General features: G+C 49.7%; 1 protein-coding gene across 5 annotated transcripts in view; it reads right to left on the bottom strand.

Annotated features, from left to right (window-relative positions):
• JAK1 (Janus kinase 1) overlaps positions 1–21,048 on the bottom strand; it is a 135,534-nt gene that overhangs the window by 8,724 nt on the left and 105,762 nt on the right. For all 5 annotated transcript variants that reach the window (XM_055585583.1, XM_055585581.1, XM_055585584.1 and 2 more), the window contains 9 exons: positions 18,386–18,543; positions 16,398–16,521; positions 14,008–14,194; positions 8,143–8,249; positions 4,984–5,127; positions 4,134–4,221; positions 3,541–3,668; positions 2,768–2,903; positions 878–1,029 (listed from right to left, as the gene is read on the bottom strand). In XM_055585583.1, coding sequence (XP_055441558.1) covers positions 878–1,029; positions 2,768–2,903; positions 3,541–3,668; positions 4,134–4,221; positions 4,984–5,127; positions 8,143–8,249; positions 14,008–14,194; positions 16,398–16,521; positions 18,386–18,543 — 1,224 coding nt within the window. The remainder of the gene's footprint in view (positions 1–877; positions 1,030–2,767; positions 2,904–3,540; positions 3,669–4,133; positions 4,222–4,983; positions 5,128–8,142; positions 8,250–14,007; positions 14,195–16,397; positions 16,522–18,385; positions 18,544–21,048) is intronic.

Raw genomic sequence — 21,048 nt, 5'->3', positions numbered from 1 at the left:
AAACCTGACCTCACACAACCCTTCCCACCTGTTCACCTGTCACTCCTCTCCACACTCCAGGCAAATGGAACCACTTACTGCTTCCTGTAGACGTCTGAAACGCCACCTTCCCCTGGACTTGGATCATTCCCTCTCAGCTACAAGTGACGCCTGCCCCGCTAAACACACACGGCACATTCCAGAAAGCAAATCACTGAGTCGGGATCAGTGGTCCTTCACTGTAACTGCTACTGCAGTACCCCTTTAGAGTTAGAAAGCTCTATGAGCTCTCTGCAAGTGAACAAGCAAGAGTCAGCCTTGAAGCTGTGCACCCTAGCTGAGGAACCCAGGCCAGGAGCCACCTGCATCTCGGTTACCTGACCTGTAAAACAAGAGTAATGACACTACCCTACCCTACACGCATGGCTCTTTGGGTGATGGTTTCAGATCCTTACTGCTATTTTAGCCCAATTCTCCTTCTAGACCCTAAGGTCACTACGGGCAGGTAAGGCCTGTGTCTCTTTCATTGTGAACCCCTAGCTTCAACTTAGGACAATGCCTGGTACACAGGAGGGACTCATGAATACTTGTGTGTTAATCTTGAGATGCTAGAATCAGCTCCTGAGCTCGTATTATATACCTGGCACTCTATGTGCATTATTTGATTAATCGTCGTAACAACCCTGCAAAGTAGGTATTCTTTATCTCCATTTCATAGATGATGAATCCAGGCCCAAAGAAACTAACGTGTGAGGTTACACAGCCAGTAAGCCTATGGAGGAGAGTCAAACCCGTGAACGTCTCCTCTCACAGTGTGGGGTTTCCTGATAATTCCTGAGACGCCCCTGAGCGTTCAAGGGGCCCTAACTCAGCTCCCAACTGGAAAGCAGGCGCTCACCTCAATCAGTGTCTTGTCTTTCAAGGGGATCTCGCCATTGTAGCAGATTTCCCAGAGTGTGGTTCCAAAGCTCCACTTGTCAGCAGCCACAGTCAGATTCTTGGAGTCTTCAACACACTCGGGAGCGATCCAGGGGATTCGCTCTATGCACTCTGGAAAAGCCAAGAGGCGTTCACAGATCAGTGTCTGCAATACCTGGGGAGTGGATCACCACTGCAGCAAGAACTGGAAGTTAACAAAGAAATGCCTTCAAGCAGTGTTTTCCAAATGTAGGCCGTGGCTGGACTGGGCCTACGGAAAGCTTGTTAAAGGGGCAGTTTTCCAGCCCCTCAGCCCTGGCCCTTCTGATGCACCTGTCTGAGACAGGGCCTGCAGATGTGTCTGTTTAACAAAGACTCCCCAGGAGGGTGTGGGAGCCGATCTTCTGAAGCTTTGGCTTCAAAAACAGCAAGGCACCCCCGAGTGGAGGAGGTCACATGGACAAAGGGTTAAGAAAGGGAAGGCCAGGGAGAAGAGGCCAACACATGCAGAGTGGGCACAGGCTAACCTCCCTTCCCCCCATACTCTGCACCATCCAATGTCACACTTCTCTAACGTGGGTTTTCTTTCATTTGAGAAAGAACAAAAGAAGTCATACATCTCTTGCACCCAGCTGCTGACCAAGGCCAATAAGCTGTTTGGACCCCCTGCCACGTCCACAGAAATGGCCCTGAACAAGCTCAGTGGCCTCCTGGAGCAGCCTCTCAGCCCCTGATGGAAATAGGCAAGAAGCCACTCCTGAGCTGGGCAGTGATGCTCAGGCCTGCTGGCCCTCCTTCCCGCCTTCTCACGTCCTTCCTCCTGACAGACAAGGGCAGGCCGGCCCTAGGACCGTGTGCCTACTGTCGCCTTGCTGCCGGCTCACCTCACTGGCCTATAAGGCCCAGATGAAACCCACCTCCTTGCTGATTCACTCTCTGGGCCCCCCGGATGTCGTCTCTCTCCTCTGAATGTTCACAGCATTTTACTGGCCCCTCTCGCGGCATCCCCAGGCTTCTCTACTTGTTCTAGAGTCACCGGCGTCTGTGTCTCAGACCCTTGCTGATAATAGGACCCCCGACAGATTCAGAGCTGGGTCCATCTCAGGACTGCTGGACGATGGCCAGACAGTAAGTGTCAAAAGGTGCCAAAGGATGCTCCCTGCTCCCCTTCCAAAGAGTGGATGATTTGGGTCTTATTTGTGAGGCCTGTCCTTCATCCTGGTTTCCTTCTAAACTCAGTCCATTCCTTGACTGAATGACTGAGCAAAACTCTCACTGCTGAAGACCACAGGCCATGGCAAGTGGGGGGCACCAGGCCCAGGGGCGCTCTGGGACCCCACATGGGCCTAGAGACAGAGCACGAGCTGTGCGGTGCTGCGTAGCATTTCAGCTGACGGGTCTGCCCACTCCTCTGGAGTTGTCGGCTCAGGGTGACTCATTCAAAGACAAGATGCCTCAGCAATGCTAAGGCACCTCCCCAAACTGCTCACTCGCTACAGGGGATTTCAAAAGGAACACAGGGAGGACCCAGGGCCTATTCCTCCTGACACCCCTCTGACCACCCAGGCCCCACAGCCTCCCTCTGAGCAAGGTGCTACCCCTGCACCTCAAACAAGCTCCTTCATCACAAGGACCAGATATATCTTGGCCAAGTGGTTTCTTCTACTGCACAGACAGCTCCTTGAGGTCAGAGACCAACCCTCCCCCACACAGCATCTCCTCTGCCCCCAAGGGCTGGGCAGGAGCAACAGACACCTTTTGCAGAAGTATGCTTTCTAAAAGGAGAGAGAACCCCAGCCCAGCCCCTCCCCAGCTGGCCTGGACCTGCTTGCAGGGGGCGGGGAGGAGATGGGAGGGAGGGGGAGCGCACCTTGCCTGGAGAGCACAGTGATGGGGATGCCAGGGTCACTGAGCTTGATGAAGGGGCCGCACTCACTGTCGATGCCCTCGCGGGCCAGAAGGAGGTTTTTAGTGCACACATTTCCATGGACCAGGTCTTTATCCTCCTGCGGAGTGAAAAGGCTGACTCAGCAGAAATGGCAGTGCTGCTCCCCTCCTTCCCGAGCCCCCTCCTGTTTCCAGCCCTCGGGTCGTAACCCACATCCCCCCCAGCCCCAGCCAGACCCGGGCAGCCAAGAGCTCCCACGGATGATCTGTGCAACTTGGGCACGTTCTATAACATCCCTCTGCTCTATTTCCCTCATCAGGGAAACAGGGATGACTAGGGTGGGGGAGGGGGGGCGCCGTGGGCAGGCTTCATAAGGCTTTTGTGAGACTTAAAGTGGTGAGAGCCTAAAAACACATGCACAGCTGAAGCATGGTAAGCACTCAATAAATGTGAGCTACTGCTGATCCCAACAGATTCATTCACTCATTCAGCAAGTACTATAATATTTCTACTCTCACCATACAATGCAGTACCCAAGTCAGTCTTCTGAAGGGCTAAAATTTCCCTCTAAGCAGGATCCATACGTAAGCACACAGAACAGCCCAAGACGGTGGTTTTCACTAATCACCAGGCACACCTGTACAAAGGCACACAGCCCGGGCCCTCCAGTCTGCTTGGTTAGTACCTCCCTCCTGCCTGCCCTACTAGGACGTTCTGGTTCTTGGCTGAGACCACAGACATCAGAACATACTTACCAAGTAACTCAGGGCGCTGGCCAGCTGTTTGGCAACTTTAAACTTCCAGGGTGTGGTGAGGACGTCACTTTTCCGATGCATGAAGAGATCCAGGGGTCCCCCCTCCACAAACTCTTCCACCATGATATCTACAAACACAAAAACAGCCACATCTGCAACCCGACGTCCATCTGGGACAGCACTCGCCCCGATTCCCTCACGAGAGCCTGGCTTACTGACTGGTACTCAGCTTGACAGTGCAAGTGGCACAGTGCTTCCGAGTCGGACAGGCTTGGGTTCAAGCCCTGCCTGACGCTCCTTCTACTCTGACTCTCTGAGCGATGAACTCAGCCCACCCACTCCCCACTTCCAGTGTGGGACCCAGAGCTGGCCAGAAGTAAACATTCAAGAAATCAATGAAAAACAAATGAGATTTACTTCCATTCCATTACTAGCTTAAGCAAGTGACCTGCTCAGCTCTTTGCATTCCTTGATTACAAAAAGAAAAGCAAGAAGCCTGAGCAACATGAAGTAGATGTCAGCTCCCAGTTATCTTCACAGCAGCCATGCTCCCCGGCCAGGACCACCCTCCCCTTCCAAAGAGAAACACTTACTCTCCACGTCTCGGACACAAACCCCATAGAGGTACACGATGTGTTTGTGGGAGACCTGCCTCATCATGCTGGCTGCCTCAAAGAAGGCCTGTGGGAGAACAGGACAAAGACATGTCAAGGGCAGGCCTCCACTGGCCTGACCCTGAAGTGGCTCAGCTGAGAGGGAAGGCAGTGGGTCCCAGGGAAGCTCACCACTGTCCTCGTCCAAAGGCCTGGCCTCAACTGCCCGGAGGCACAGCCAAGCCTCTACTGTGAGGGTCACCTGGCTGGGACATAGGACTTAGGTAGAAAACCCCATAGGACACAGTGCTGGGCTGGTGGGCTAGGCTGGCAGCAACTTCCTCATTGGATATTCATGTCCACTGCTGCTTCCTTCAAAGGTTGCGAAGTAACAACGTTTGACACTATATTAGAATAAAAGGAAAACCAAGGCAGCAGATGTCTGTCAAGACTCGGCTTTGTCTCTAACAGGATGTGGGAATTGTGGGTCAGTCATTTGACTCCTCTGGGCTTTACTTTTCCAGACTCTGGGTGACAGCCTGGGCTGCATCAGGGCTTTTGAGACCGCTCAGCTAGTGTCCAAGGCTCCACAAGCCGCCACGTGGACCTCTAGGAGGACACGGGAGAGAGTGGGACAGACAGGGAGGGACAGGCCAAGGTGGGGGCACTCACTGCTCAAACCACCGTATCTGTACTCCCTCGCTTGTTTCCTGTGCCGCGTTAACCCAAGATTCTATTTGAAGAAAGGAATCTTGACTGGAAAACAAGGCCAGAATGGGCAAGGGTTCCTCTCAGCCCACTGTGCTCTGCTGGCTGCAGAGATGGGGAGGGCGATGAGGGTGACACTTGCCAGAGAAATGTCCCTGTGGCTGGGGTCTAAGACCTTCAGGATGACTTTTATCCTCTTCTCTTCAGAAGTCCCTTCGTCATCCTTGTAATCCGTGAGGGTCCCAGAGTAGATGTGTGTCCGCGTGCCTCTCCCAAGGTGCTCGCCCTGAAGGGGGAAGCGGGAGGTTAGCATGACCCTCCCTGGGGCTGCAGTGATGCCGGTCTGAGTCCTCTGGGGGGCTCGGGTGGGACAACAGCAAAGGGGCCCCAGCAGCTCACATCTCTCAGGGCCTGGGCCTGTCAGGCCTCCAGAGGAAACAAAAAGCTACTTGGCCCAACACAGCAGAGGCACTTCCTGGGCCCCAGGAGACAATCCTCTTATTCTCTGAACAGCAACCCGCTGTATCTTCCTCCAGGAACAGCCTGGGGCCAAAATATAAACCGTGACCTTTTGTACAACTTCCAAGAGTGCCGTTAATAGCCACCAACGCTGGCCCCACCCTGGGCCTCCAGAGCAGGACCTGGCAGGAGGTTCCTCCACCCACAGGCTGGGAAATAGGAGAACAGGCTTGTGAGTCCTGGCCCTACTGCTTATTGGCCTTTGGGAGACTTTCATTCATCACACTCAGTCTGTACCCATTTTCTGTAAATAGGTTAACAGTATACCTGTCTCCTAGGGTTGGTGTTAATTATCAAATGAAGAATTAGGTAGAAAAGTTCCTGGCACACAGTGAGTAGAAGTCAATCTGTTGGCCGATGTGTTTTGTCTAATCGCCCCCTCGCACCTATTCATTTTCTACCCATCTATCTGATACATAGGTATACGTGTGCATGCTTTCAAATTAGCAGTACAATTTGCACATGGACATGCCCTAGCAATCCCTAGAGGAAGGTGACTGATAGCAGAGGCAGACCCAGGAGGGACAGGCCTCAGTTTCCCCACATATGAAAAGGTAATAAAACCAAATCAGCAGCATGAGAACTAAATGAGATCATCTGCTCAAGGTCCTGAACATACAACAAACAATGATCTGTCTTTAAGGCCCTTTTAGCTTAAGCTTAGACTCTACCTGCAATGTGGGAGACCCAGGTTCGATCCCTGGGTCAGGAAGATCCCCTGGAGAAGGAAATGACAACCCACTCCAGTATTCTCGCCTGGAGAATTCCATGGACAGAGGAGCCTGGCGGGCTGCAGTCCATGGGGTTGCAGAGAGTCAGACATGGCTGAGCGACTAACACACACACACAGAGCTTAAGTTTTAGTAATTCTAAATTAAATAATCTTACTATTTGGAGTGAATCCAAATGTGAGTCACGAAACTCAGGCATTGTCAAGCTAATGATATTAACCCCACAAAACGTGTAACTGGGAGTTCTATCATTCTACTGATATGTATTATTCTAGGACCTCCTCTAAATGCAGAAGATGCTTTGTGGCTGACTCCCTAGGCTGATTTCTGTCTCTCTTAAGAATGTACACAATCGTTAATTTGGTATATTAATTTGCACAAATGCCACCATTTGTCATCTGTCACAGCAGAATGGTGGTACATCTGCCCTGTCTACTGTATCCTGGCAAGGCCCTGTGACTATTCATTAAAGCTGCATCTGTCATGAAGCGATTCATCAAGCTTATGGGAAGTTGTGTTCCCAGAACATCCTGTAAAAGCCATATGCTTTCAGAATAATTACTGTTCCCCCAGAAGCGCTGCTTATTCCGGGGGCCAAGTCACAGCACCGTGTGGTAAGGATTCCACGGCAGCTGTGCGTCCCGCTCCAGCCTCCCCCACGCTGCGCCCTGTCTTTGCTGAGTGCTTGTGCATCCTCTGGGGCTCTGCTTTGATGCCACTTCCCCCAGGGCACCGCTGCTGTCCCAAGACCAGGCGGCATGGTCGTTTGACAGACCCACACCCTGCCGTACCTCTCTGCTTGGGACTTGTCTCCGTTTAATTATCTACTCAGGATAGATAAGAATCTGCCTCCCCCACCGGACTGTGTGCCTGCTGAGGGTGGCGGTCATGCCTGGCATAGGGAAGTGCTCAGTCACTCTTGGCTAAATGAACACTGGAGGCACAGAGGATGGCATAGAGGCCCAGAGGCTCAAGGGGAAGAAGAGAAGGAAGACCCTGGGTACACGTCAAGTTCCAGGAAGAAAAGAGGCTGGGGTGCTGCCCATCTCTGGACACAGCTCTGATACCCCGAGGGACAGAACAGTGAGATCTGCCCTCAGGAAAGCATTTACATAGTGAAGCAGGGCATTTGCCCCTGTGGACTTCCACTCCCTCAAGACCTCCTCAATAATTTCAGGAACTGATTTCAAAAAGCAGATGAACAACCCAGCCTCAGGCCTGCTACCCTTTGCCTGGTCCTCAACAAGTGAGCCCACGACTCGCCCTCCAGCACCTCCAAGATGGGGCAGCCTCTCTGGGGCAGTAAGCGGCCTGCACAGATTTCTTTCCCTCCCAGGCTGCTGGCACGCTGGCTTAGTCTCCCCCTGTGTCAGGGGGCCTAGGAGGGGGGTACATAACAGAAAGTGGGGGTTCCCTGGACCTCATACCCTACAAGGCCCAAGGGCAGCTACGAGGAAAACTGGGCCTGCCCAAGCCTGCAGACACTGGGCCACAGCCCTCCGGAGGCTAGAACCCTGGTCTGAGGGGTCAGTTTCTGGGCACAGCTCTCTCCTTCAGGTCTGAACTGTGTGTCTCCTGCTCCCTCACTGTGCTCTGTGCGCCCTCAGCTTTGTTCCGTCTGGAAATGTCATCAGAAAGCCCAGGACTGAAATTCAGAAGCGCCTTGTCACAAAGCATGTTTTGGGGCCATGAGAGTCATCAGCCTATAATCCCCTATGGAGATCTGTCAACATGCCCACCAAATTCTCCAAGTACTTCTAGGGTTGGTTCCTACAACTATAGGAACCGGGAATGGAAGGTCTCTGTAGCCCTAGATAACCATTCAAAAATTGACTAAGCCAGGTCCTTCAAGGGAGAGTCTAGGGTGCATCAGCAAGGCTGGGTGGACAGCAGGGCACCTGCTGGCTGACCAGCTTCACCTATGAAAGGGAAGTCCCCTTGTTCATCAGGATCTCCGCAAATGTGACTTTGTTCTCCCCAGGTTCCCCAGGCTTCTCCACTGTGAGGAGGCAGGGCCAGGTCTGGACCCAGGAATGGCAGCAATGACTCACTTGCGTAATATCTTTCTTGAGGATTCGATCGAAACTCAGCTGGCTCATGGTGTAGACAGGCTGCCACTCCTGGGCTTTCTTGGTGGCCACCAGCAGATTGGAGATTTCTATGGAAGAAAGAGAGAGAAGTCTGAGTGGAGCAATGAAGGTCTAAGGTCCCAGTTGCCAACATCTTCTCGGCCATGGGCTTGCTCAACACATATGTGTGCATTTGTTGGCTCCGTCACTCAACAAATATTTACTAAGTACTTGATTCCTGCCCCCAGGAGCTCATCAGCAAGGCTAATAACAGAGCCAATATGAATCAAATAATCAAAATCTGTGCCACTACTCTTAAAGGGCAGGCACTCCGGGGTTGACACAGCAGGATCTGTATTGGTAAGAGAAGTCAGGGGAGGAAATGAAATGTTAGAAGCTGAGAACAGAAACTCTATAAGGTAGGGCCTGTGTCTGTATTATTTCCTGCTCTGCCTTCACAGCCTGGTACACAGTAGGCACTCAATAAATAGTTGTTAAACGTATGAATGAAGAACAGATTGTGGGCTGAAGGATGAGAACTGAGGACAAAGGAAGCACACCAGAAGTGACAGGAACCAAAATGGGAGGGTTAAAACCCCAGGTTCCATGAAGAACAGGGTGGGTGACCCAAAAAAGAAGGCTGTGCCAGAGGCTTTCTAGTTCCTAGCAGTGCCGACAACAAGGAGGCATTTCATGAACTGCTGGCTGAATGTTCAGATTCCAAGCAGACCATCCCCCAGATTCTACTGGCTCAAATAACAAACTAGACCCCTTATAAAATCTGCTAAGGCAGGGTCAGCACAGGTGGCATGCAAGTCGCCGTCCCACCATGGAGCCACTCTGAGTTCCAAGGTTATCGTGAGGGAAGAAAGCACCTTCCAGATCGGACCAGTCGTGAGAGTATTCATCCACTGTCCTTAGGCAATGGGCCAAGTGACTCAAATCCTCTATCCTGCCAGGCAGGATTTATTTTCTTTTTTTTTTTCAGCTCACACTTTCTGACTACCTTCTCTGTGCCAGCCACTGTCCTAAGGAGTTTTATACACATTAGCTCCTGTCCTTATGACAATCCTATGAGATATATAGTATTCTTATCCCCTTATAGATCAGAAAACAGATTCAGAGCTATTAAATCATTTGCCCAAGATCAGGCTCTGGATTCATGCTGCATTCAGGGCTGGCTCCAGTCTCTTGCCTCCACAGCATGCCTGGCCCTAGTGGAAGGGGGTACAAATCTGGGAGCCAAAAGCTTGTTCAGATACAGGCTCCCCCATTATCATACCTTAAGTACCCCGTTTTCAGACTCTCCTCCATTCTGTTATCCTGACTCTAACCCCAGTTACCTGAGAAAAATCAGCTTCAAGCAGGCAACTCTGGAGAAAAGACATGAAGAAAGGGCCACCTGAGTGGTGCTCAAGGGAAGGGTGTAGGCAGTAGAGCCATTGAGGAAATCAGAGAAGAGAATGGGAACAGGGGCCATTTGTGGGCCAATTATTAGCATGGCCACTTCAGAGAACATGGAACTGGGATCAAGAGTGGGGAAAGCTGTTAAACGTCCATGAACCTGTTTCCTCACTACAAAAATGGGGGACACAGTTATGCTCCTCACTGGGGTGCTGTGAGGGATAAACGAGATGATGCTCATGGAGGGTCAATGCCTGGTGGGAGGTGGCTGCCCCATAACTGGCAGCCCCTGTGCCTATGAACGGTGTCACATCGGTTAGCACCTTCATCTGTGTTGCACCACCTGATTCCTGGAGCTTTGGCAATGATCTGCTAAGTCCTCAGTGTCAGAGCTGAACCGTGTAGAAATCAAGCTCCAAGATTTGACTGCATGGATGAGAACACGAGAGAATCAGTGGTGACTGGTCAGTAGTTCCCCATCTCTTAACACGGTCACCCTCAGACTTGGAGAGGGACAGCAGCACTGGGCAAGGCACAAGAGAAGTAGACTTTCTTGACTATCACACTCATTCTGAGGGGCCGCCTGATTTTATTTATTCCATGAAGTTTCTTGGGTGCATTGAAGTGTGAAACCCAGGCTGGGCTCTGGCCATCGGAAGCCAGTGCTCAGAAGGGCTGAGGCGCTGAGAAACTCAAAATGACACTCTCTTCAGTTTTCACAATTGCGCCACTTCTCTAATTTGCAGGTGGCAGAGGGAAGACGAGGCTTCTGAGGGCCTACGTGGAAAAGCCACCCACATACGCATAGTCTCGCTCTACCCCCCACAGCACCCACCCCCAAAGGTGAGGAGAACTGACCCTCACCCCAGAGTCTCGGGCTGGTAACTGCACTTGTAACTCTGCAGAGGGTGTGATATAGGGGAAAGAGCAGTGTGGCTGGAGTCGGAAAACATGAGTTCAAATTCCCATGCCTCTTCTAACTATCTAAGCAATCTTGAGTAAGTATAATGGATAAAAACATACTATGGATCATTATGAAGATTAAACAGCTTAAACCATGAAAGAACCTCAATGGGTGGCTGGCAAACTTAAGAATTACTCATGTGATAATAGATGACAGCAGCCATTATCATCACCATTATTATTTACTGCTACTCTTTTTTTTTTAACTGCTACTCTCAGTGTAACCACTAGGGATACGAACAGTTGTGTGATTCTGAACAAGTCAGTGAACGTTTCTCATTCTCAATTTCCTCATATTTATAATAGCTACAAAGAGCTAACTTAAAAATGCAGATAAGCTGCCTGGGAATAGTAGGTACGCCCCAGTGTGGTGGCTGCGGCTGTCGCTATTCACTCGACACGAGGGAGCACCCATTCTGTGCTGGGGCTGCCTCTCCCATGAGTCATCGTGCTGAGACCCAGATCCTGTCTTAAGAGTTTATAATCAAGTGGAGAGACAAACACTGAGCATCACATTCAGCGCAGTGCTCCAGAAGCCTCAGCAGAAGCCGTGAGGAGGGTTCAGCCCTGTTCCTGTGCTTCTCCCGCCGCAGCCGCCAGTCTCCAGCAAGGTGGCAGCCGCACCAGAGGCCTCCCAGCAAATTCCAGCAGAGAAACCACATGCCCGTCTCCAGCCTGCCGCCACCTCGCCTCCCAGGCCTGCGGTGCTCCATTTCCTCAGCCTCAGCCTGAACCCACTAATCCTCAGGAAAGCGAAAACGGCCTCTCACATCTGGAAGGAGAGATTATGCGAGTGAATAGGGTTCCTGGGCTCTAAGGTTAGAGTTCACCCTGAGGTCTCACAGTCAAGTGGCAGATGTGTTTTTACCTTTGCAGAGTATCTTCAAGCACAAAAACAAAGGCTGCAAGTTACACCCCCAGGCTGGCAGGAAACCCTATCTGATCAACAAGCACACAAGTCCTTCCTCTTTCACCGAGTTCAATGACAGTGCCTTGCTAGGAGACCAAAAAGCGATTCAAACATCAAGCACCCAGGCCCCTTTTTGTGTTGGTGTTGCTTCCTCTGCCCACCACGCACGGAAAGACTCACAGACACACTCCGTTAACAGACAGACTAGAGATCTCCTCAAGAAAATCAGAGATACCAAAGGAACATTTCATGCAAAGATGAGCACAATAAAGGACAGAAATAGTATGGAATAAGCAGAAGCAGAAGATATTAAGAAGAGATGGCAGGAATACACAGAAGAACTATACAAAAAAGATCTTCATGACCCAGATAACCATGATGGTGTGACCACTGACCTAGAGCCAGACATCCTGAAATGCGAAGTCAAGTGGGCCTTAGGAAGCATCACTGCCAACAAAGCTAGTGAAGGTGATGGAATTCCAGTTAAGATATTGAAAATCCTAAAAGATGATGCTGTTAAAGTGCTACAGTCAATATGCAAACAAATCTGAAAAACTCAGCAGTGGCCACAGGACTGGAAAAGGTCAGTTTTCTTTCCAATCCCAAAGAAAGGCAATGCCAAAGAATGCTCAAACTACCGCACAATTGCACTCATCTCACACACTAGTAAAGTAATGCTCAAAATTCTCCAAGCCAGGCTGCAACAGAATGTGAACCGTGAACTTCCAGATGTTCAAGCTGGATTTAGAGAAGGCAGAAGAACCAGAGATCAAATTGTCAACATCTGCTGGATCATCAAAAAAGCAAGAGAGTTCCAGAAAAACATCTACTTTTCCTTTACTGACTATGCCAAAGCCTTTGAAGGTGTGGATCACAATAAACTGTGGAAAACTCTGAAAAAGATGGGAATACCAGATCACCTTACCTGCCTCTTGAGAAACCTGTATGCGGGTCAGGAAGCAACAGTTAGAACTGGACATGGAACAACAGACTGGTTCCAAATAGGAAAAGGAGTCCGTCAAGGCTGTATATTGTCACCCTGCTTATTTAACTTCTATGCAGAGTACATCATGAGAAACTCTGGGCTGGAAGAAACACAAGCTGGAATCAAGACTGCCAGGAGAAATATCAATAACTTCAGATATGCAGATAATACCACCCTTATGGCAGAAAGTGAAGAAGAACTAAAGAGCCGCTTGATGAAAGTGAAAGAGGAGAGTGAAAAAGTTGACTTAAAGCTCAACATTCATCCTTTTCCAGTCCTGTGGCCACTGCTGAGTTTTCCAAATTTGCTGGCAAATTGAGTGCAGCATTTTCATAGCATCATCTTTTAGGATTTGAAATAGGTCAACTGGGATTCTATCACCTCCACTAGCTTTGTTTGTAGTGATGCTTCCTAAGGCATCACATTCCAGGATGTCTGGCTGTAGGTGAGTGATCACACCATCATGATTAACTTGGTCGTGAAGATCTTTTTTGTACAGTTCTTCTGCATATTCTTGCCACCTCTTCTTAATATCTTTTGCTTCTGTTAGGTCCATACCATTTCTGTCCTTTATCGAGCCCATCTTTGCATGAAATGTTCCCTTGGTATCTCTAATTTTCCTCAACAGATCTCTAGTCTTTTCCATTCTATTGTTTTCCTCTATTTCTTTGCACTGATCGCTGAGAAAGGCTTTCTTATCTCTCCTCGCTTCTTTGGAACTCTGCATTCAAATGGGTATATCTTTCCTTTTCTCCTTTGCTCTTTGTTTCTCTTCTTTTCACAGCTATTTGTAAGTCCTCCTCAAACAGCCATTTTGCTTTTTGGATTTCTTTTTCTTGGGGATGGTCTCGATCCCTGTCTCCTGTACAATGTCACGAACACATTAGCCCTCTACTGCTTTTGTGCAGTGTCTACATCTGCTTTCTGCTTTGCCCTGCACATGCGTGCTGGGAATTCCCTTAGCTAACTGGCAACATTGCTCACTATCCAACACTTGGCTCAAGATCCACCTCCTCTGTGTAGCCATCCACACCATGGGACTCGGGGATCTTGACCATCCTCTCCTCTGCAACCCCAAGGCTTAATGTGTGTGTGTGTCTTACGCTGATGATCATATGCTGCAGTGGCCTCATTCACCTGTAACATTTGTTTGTATTAGGCTGGAATCCCGTGGGGCACAGGGACTGAGTCGGATGCATTTCTCTGCCTCTAACATAATCCTTGGCCCACAGAAGATGTGCCAGGACCATTTCTCAGACTGACAGATAAACCACTGACAGGGGAGCTCTCAGGACATTTTATCAAAAGGAAGAAAAAAAATTCTTGCTTACTAATCCTAAACATGCCTCTTTCTGCAGCTTAACTGAGACACTGAGAAAAGGTGTATGTCTTTTCTATAGAAAATGCTGACACCCGAGGAATAGGATGTGAACAAGGGACAGACGTGTAACAAAACTCAATGAAAAACACCTAGAAGTTGTGGCGCAAGGACCATTTTCCTCAAAGCGCCCAGCACCTTTCGGTTGGCCTGGGCCTCGGAGCATGGCGAGGGGATGCAGCCCGCCTCTGGCTCGGAGGGACTGACCTCGGGGCTTGGGCTGGCAGCAGCGCCTCAGCACGAAGCTGATGTTGTCCGTGCGCAGGATCTGCTTCTTTAGGTGGCTCATGAGGTCCCCAAGGCTCGGGAAGCTGCGGTCTGAGCCATGCAGGCTGTAGCGGCCCTTCTGCACCTCGATCTGAAAGTTCTTGAACTGTTTCTGGATACCCAGCACCTGCCATTTAGGAAAATGATCAGAAAGAATTTGTTTTAAAAGGGGTCAGGCAAACCTCTCCTGGGTATGTATGATGTTAACAATAGGAGAAGCCAGGTGGAGGGCAAACAGAAGCTGCATACTATCTCTGTAACATTTCTGTAAATCTAAAGTTATTTAGAAATGAAAAACTTATTACATGTAAATTAAATAATATCTAATAAAGGTAAATATTATCTAATAATATATAATATTATCTAATAATATTAGAAATAATATGTAATAAGGGAGATCCAGGAGAAGGTGCTGACAAATGGGAGTTATTAATAACACCAGGGAAACAGTCTCACACAGCAATGATTTCCACAAGAGCATCACTTCATTTTGGCACTTAAAATGAACTGCATGAAAACACCGACCTCAGCACTGTGGCTACGGTTATATGGCAAGGTGCATGTAAAAAAGTAAGCACTTTATAGGGGCTTTCCTGGTGGCTCAGAGGTAAAGAATCCACCTTCAATGTGGGAGACCTGGGTTGGGAAGATCCTCTGGAGGAGGGCATGGCAATTGACTCAAGTATTCTTGCCTGGAGAATCCCGATGGACAAAAGGAGCGTGGCTGGCTACAGTCTATGGGATTGCCAAGAGTCAGACACGACTAAGCATAGCACAGCAAGTACTTAATAGAGGTTAGCAAATATTATTACATATGAAATAAGTACTACAGCAAAATGTATCCAGGACTCCCTCAAACTGAGCTCTTCTAAGAACCTGTGGGGACGTGGGAGACAGTTGTCTGGTCTCGTTTCCGGGTTCCATGGTGCCCCAGAGAGGAAGTACAGCAGAAGCTTTCCTTCATGAGAACTTTTATACAAAGAACACTATTTGAGTGGTTAGAATGAGGGCCAGAAAGATCTGCTTATGGTGTAAACTAAGACAAGATCTTTAACATCTTGATGCCTCAGTTTCTTCATCTGTGCAATGGGATAATGCAACCTATCTTATAGGGCTATAGTAAGGCTTAAATGAGAATATACAGATAAAGTGCTCAGCACAATGTCAGCTGAGCTGAAGCAAACAGTAGGAGTGACCCCATCTCTGATTCCTGTTTTCCCCGGGTAACCTGACACCAGGGAGACCATGGGACTGAATCACTGACATTCTCGGTACAGCCCAGGTCAATTCCACCTGCAAAGGTGGCTGGGCCATCTCATGCTCCCATCCCTGGTAAAAACATAAAACTTCCTCCAGAGACTGACTGAATGCAGAAGAAAGGAATCCTGCCAAGGCAACAGGCCTGCCAGGCGCTGCGCCACTGCACCTGTGTCAGCCCCAAGGCCGCGGTGTCCAGGAGCACCCCAGGCAAGCAGCAGCCCCTCGAGACTTCGCCTAGGACTCTGGCAGCACTGGGTTCCTTCCACCACTTCCTCCCCGACTCCTGACTGAGTCCAGCCCCAGGGATTGTCCTGTACTCTTCCTCCCATGTCCGAGGCCTGCAGTACACACATACGCTGCCTCTCACCTTGCCGGCCCCTCCCCCACCTCAGTTCTCACAGCTCATGGTGAACCCAGTCAACACCAGTGTATTTATCTGGACTAATTCTGTAAAACTCTCTCTTTTAAAGTAGTCCATTCCTTGTATTTTTTAAAAAATTACATGAATCACAAAGCACTGTTGTTTAGTGAGGCCAAGTCAGGAATTCAGCTTCTACCTGAGCCAAAATACTAGGATTTCTCTCACATCATTCCCAGCTTCCAACCACACCTGAGTCATTAATAGAAATCTTGTTAAAACACAGGACAGCAATTTGTCTGGTAAAATGCCTGCAGCTGCCATCTGGGGAAAACTGTGTTAGGTCAGGTTTCCAATAGGTCTTATTGGTGCTGGTTTGTACCAGTGAAGGCCACAGACAGACAGAGCTCGGGTCTGTGATAGAGCCGAGTATAAAATAAACCACTTTAAGCCCTTGGGTGTTTTGTGTGAGCTCATTTTCTGGCCACATTCCACCTTCCAGAACACAGAGAACCCTGCTGTGGGTCCCCTGAAGGAAGAAACAAAGGGTCTTGAGGACCAAAGGGTCGGCTGCCTGCAAGTGGGCTCCGTTGGGAGCGCAGGCGGCCAGCGTCAGAACTGTGGGGGCTCCTCAGGGGCCCAGGCCTCTGACTCCCGCCCCTCACCACGCAAGCTCGGGCTGCACGCGGCCCGAGCTAGCCCCCAAGCTGACCTCAGACTTTTCGAAGCAGGTGACGGTCATGAGGATGTTGTCAAAGTCAGTGCAGCTCCACCGCAGCACGTACATCCCCTCCTCGCTCCCCTCCTGCCGCAGCTTATTGATGGCATACTCCGTGCTAGGAGAGAGAGGCAGAGAGGGAGCTCACACCAAACAGAAGCACGCCAAGCCCCACAGACACCCACGCCCTCAGAGGCCTCAAGCCTGCTGTCCCCTCGTATTACCTGGCCTGAGTCCTAACGTCCTCTCCTGTGTAAGATGTGAGGCAGGCTGAGGTGCTGAGAAGCCTCAAAACAGACCAGGTCTCCAAGGTCGAGAAGGGGGCTCAGCCCACTGCCCCAGGCCCTGAGCCCACCCATCCCCGACTTCCCCACACACACCGTCTCCACTCTGGCCAGAAGAGCTCCCCCAAGGCTGGGACGTGGAGCTGCCTCGATGCTGTGGTAGGGGTCCCTCCACCACCATCCCAGGCTGTACAACTGGAACATGAGCCTCAGGATAGCAGGAATTTGGGGCTGTCCTGTTCATTGCTGTATCCACAATAACCAGAGCATGCCTGGCTCATAGCAGCTTATCATATCACTTATCAATAGATAAATGAATAACTGAGAAATAAACACTGAATAAAGAAATCAACGAGAACTGAAAAGCTCTGAGTTGAAAACATGCCTGTCCGACACTCCTGTGTCCCCAGGACGGAAGAGTCTTGCACACAGGAGGCAGTGAACAAACAGCTGCTAAATAAATCCACACGTGAGGTTACTACATGCAGTGAGTTCTGCTCACTGAGGCTGGTAAGGGGGCTGTGTGGTCAATCTGTGTTAGAAGGGCACCAAGGGCTCCAAGTCATCGGGTGATAAGCGCAGGCAGACAGAATCAAAGTACATAAACTGAACATGGCAGGAGGCAATAAACACCACTGAAAACAAATAAAGCAGACTGAAGGAGTCAGGAAGGGTTGGGTACAGAGGGGGAAGAGGTGTCTTTATTTTATATAAGGTGGTCAGGGAAGACTTCACCAATAAGGTGACATGTGAGTGACCCTGAAGGAAGTGGTGGCTGTATGGACTCGGGAGGGAGGGCTTTCCAGTCTAAAGGAAGAAGCAGGTGCCACAGCCCTGACGCTTAACTGTAGTTGGATATCTGAGGCCATGCTTTATTATAAAGCTCAGCCCTTGCTCTGCAATTGTGTGTGTGTGTGAGCCTCTCCATGCTGGGACCACACCACTGACAAACTGCCGGTCCACAAGGCACCCAGGATGGGGAAGAAGGTGGGGACCGCTTCGTGCGAAAGGTGGCTGAAGAGGTGCTTCCGCAGATACACTGTGGTCTGAAAGAGACTCAGAAGAAACCCAGCAGCTGTGTTCCTTTGCCTGAAGGACGGTCATGGATAAGAGGAAGTTGAATTCCTACCGCTCCAAACGGCAGAACTCAGATGAGTAGACAGAACCTACAAGGAGGCAGACTTCGACTCCCTATCAGAAGGGTGAGCAAGTCTGCAGAGCTCCAAGCTTCTCGCTGCCTTGTGAAGCACGAGGGACGCCATCACCAGAGGTGTCTGAGATGCAGGTGGGACGAGACACCCAGCAAAGCCCTTCCAGCACTGAGGCTTGGTCACCCTCACTGTGCATCTGGCACCGGAGGACAAGCCCACTCGGGATTCTGTTTCTCACTACACCATCTGCTGTGGAGATCTATGCACTATCTTTCTCGCATCACCCAGAGCGTTTGGCATAGCAAGGAGTTAGGATGTATAGCGCTTCTGGGTCAGCTATGGAGAGGTGAGGGGTTCAACTGTGAGGACACCCACATAAAGGAGAAGAGGTGACGGGAAGGCCTGGCCAAGACGGCAGGGACAGTCAAGGGCACCAAGAAGCGCTCAGCCTAATGCTTGATGACACCCATGCCTGAGAAGGCCACACTCCCCTCCATCTCTCTGTTCTTTTCACACCAAAGATAACTGGAAAAGTTATTGAACCAACCAGATTGGACCATGACAGCCATTCTGTATGTTGTGGACTATCAATGGGGGAGCCACGTCAGTGCAGAGGTAGTGATGGGCATCTGCCGTGAGCCGGAAGTAGCCATCCACCAGGGACACGAAGGACAAGGCCTCCTCGTGGGAAGAGAGCTTCAGTTCCTGCAAGAGAGCAGAAATGCCCATGGTTACATCACACGCCTGCCATCTCAAGCAGCAGCTGACTCTCTGGGCAGGTACACAGTGAGAAGATATTCATATTCAACACAATGGAGGATGCATGACCCCACAGGGAAGCTCCTTCTGTTGACAGTAACTGCACCCTTGCATTTATAAACGATTCTGACTGTTCACCACACTCTTTTATCTATTACCTCAAACCTTTTTTTGGATGAAGAATAGTGTATGTAGGGGGAGCAGGGGATAGACAGCTGTGTGGGAGACATGAGACCATGGAGAAGCTGCCCCTGGGACCAGATGGAAGAGGAAGGCTGATTCAAGGTGGCAACAACATAAAAGAGTGGAGGCAGGAAGAGCAGAGTGTGCAGGTGGTACCCTGGTCCTGGCACTACACATTATTCCTGCTTAAGAGGCACAAGTGCTTTATCCCATCCAGAGCTGGCTCGGAAGATGAAACTCTGGATTTTAATTCAGGAACGGTCCCAGACACAATGATGAGGTTGTGAGATTAGGGAACTCTGAGGGTCTGGAGGAGGCGCAGTATTACTCACAGAGGGAGAGGCAAAGGCAAGAGAGAAGAGGAGGAGGGAGGGAGTTTTCATGGAAGGAAGAAAAATGCTCCGAGGTAAAGACAGGTGAGGTTTTTGTCTTAATCCTATAACCCTGAGCAGAGATGAGCATTTATTTGAGTTGGAACTGTGGGGTCAACCAGGAACATCTGATGAAGGAAGGTATATAAAGCCATGATTTAGAGCTTTGGCTTACAAAAATACTAACATTAACACACAGTGGAGCCTTAAGAGAAGGGCAAAATGACACTGGAGTATAACACTCTTTCCATAACAATGGAGAAAGAAAAGGCTGGTGGCAGAGAAAAGCAGAGATGAGACCAATGAAGGGGTGGGGGCAGAGGGATATAAGCAACCAGCAGAATGGAGGTAAAGGGCTTATAATGAGAATTAGCTATGATGCCAAAGGAAAGGTGCTTTGGGGCTGTGAGCCAAGGAGGCCAAGAGAGGGCAGGACTACCATAGGGATGGTGATCGGGAAGGAGGCTCTGTGCTAAGTGGGCTTCCTTTAAGGTGTGACCCAGCATCTCCCTGCAGAGCCCCAAAGAGCAAAGGCAAGACAGTCTGGCTTGGGTAGCCCTTCACCCAACTACATACAAATGAAACCATGTAAGTGCTTAAGTTCTCTGAAAGCAGAAGTCTGAATAGAAAGGGGAGATGTCAAGAAGATGCAGACAGAAGAGACAAATCAAGATATGATCTGATAACATGGTCGCATCATGCTTTCCTGAAAGCGGCAACCAAAATACAGCTTGGAAATCCCATGGCTGGGAAGGGATGGGGGATGAGATAAATGAGAAAAAGCATTACACAGGGTTAACCCACCAGCTTCAGGAGCCAGTTTATCTAGTTTCAAACCTCAGTGTTTCTATGTATATTTAAGCATATGTAATCATCATTTTTGTCAAAAATTATCAAATATCAGCAATTTCAAATGATTTAATGTCACAGTTGTATGACCTTGGCTGAGTTATTTAGCTTTTTTGTGCCTCAGATTCCTCCTTCATAAAATGGGAATAATAAAATACCCACTTCATACAGTCAATAAGAAAATGAAAAGAGTTCATATTTGCAAAGTCTTTACAACAGGAAGTACCTGGCGCATAGCAGGCCTCGTATTTGTAAAAGAAAAAGTAACGAGGAGATCAAGTACGGGTTTTTTCTCGCCTCCCCCAGCCCCACAAGCACTGTAGCTTGGCACAGAGCCACCAGCCCGGGTGGGCCCGGGTGGGCCCGGGTGGCCAGGGTGAGCCCTGGCCTAGACGACAGGTGTGCCATCTGAGTGCTGCCCTTGACTGTCAGCTAGGACAGGACAGGGAAGGCTCTCAAAGCCTGCACCCACTGGCTGCTGTTCCTTCTTCTCGGCCATGTCTCCAGGGTTTGCCCATGTTGGAACAGCCAGACCACAGATGTGCCAAGCTCTCCCTCACTACGGAGTCTGCGAGGGAGAGCACATCTTGGAGCCCAAATCAGTACAGGCTTGAGCTGACCCTGTGCAAGTTTCTACAGCTCTCCTGAAGTCTCAGACTGCCCACTGGAAGTGGAGCCGAAATCCTGACAATATGACTTTATATCTATAACATGCTGAATGCTGCTGATGCTACTGCTAAGCCACTTCAGTCATGTCTGACTCTGTGCAACCCTATGGACAGCAGCCCACCAGGCCCCTCTGTCCACAGGATTCTCCAGGCAATAATACTGGAATGGGTTGCCATTTCCTTCTCCAAATATGCTGAATAAATAGCATTTATTTCTGTTTTCTCCCTCTTGCCATTTTCCATGTTTCCACTAACATCTATCTGGGCTCTTCTATGTCTTCCATCACATTTTTACTACAGTTTTCTTAGGCAATCAATATATCTTTATTTTAAAAAAAGGGAGGATAGGGAGAATTAAAAGTTAAAATCACTCATAACAC

The sequence above is a fragment of the Bubalus kerabau genome, chromosome 6, assembly GCF_029407905.1.
Source record: "Bubalus kerabau isolate K-KA32 ecotype Philippines breed swamp buffalo chromosome 6, PCC_UOA_SB_1v2, whole genome shotgun sequence".
Classification (NCBI taxonomy): domain Eukaryota; kingdom Metazoa; phylum Chordata; class Mammalia; order Artiodactyla; family Bovidae; genus Bubalus; species Bubalus kerabau.
The sequence above is the reverse complement of the archived record's forward strand: the minus strand, read 5'-3'. Positions and strand labels throughout refer to the sequence as shown.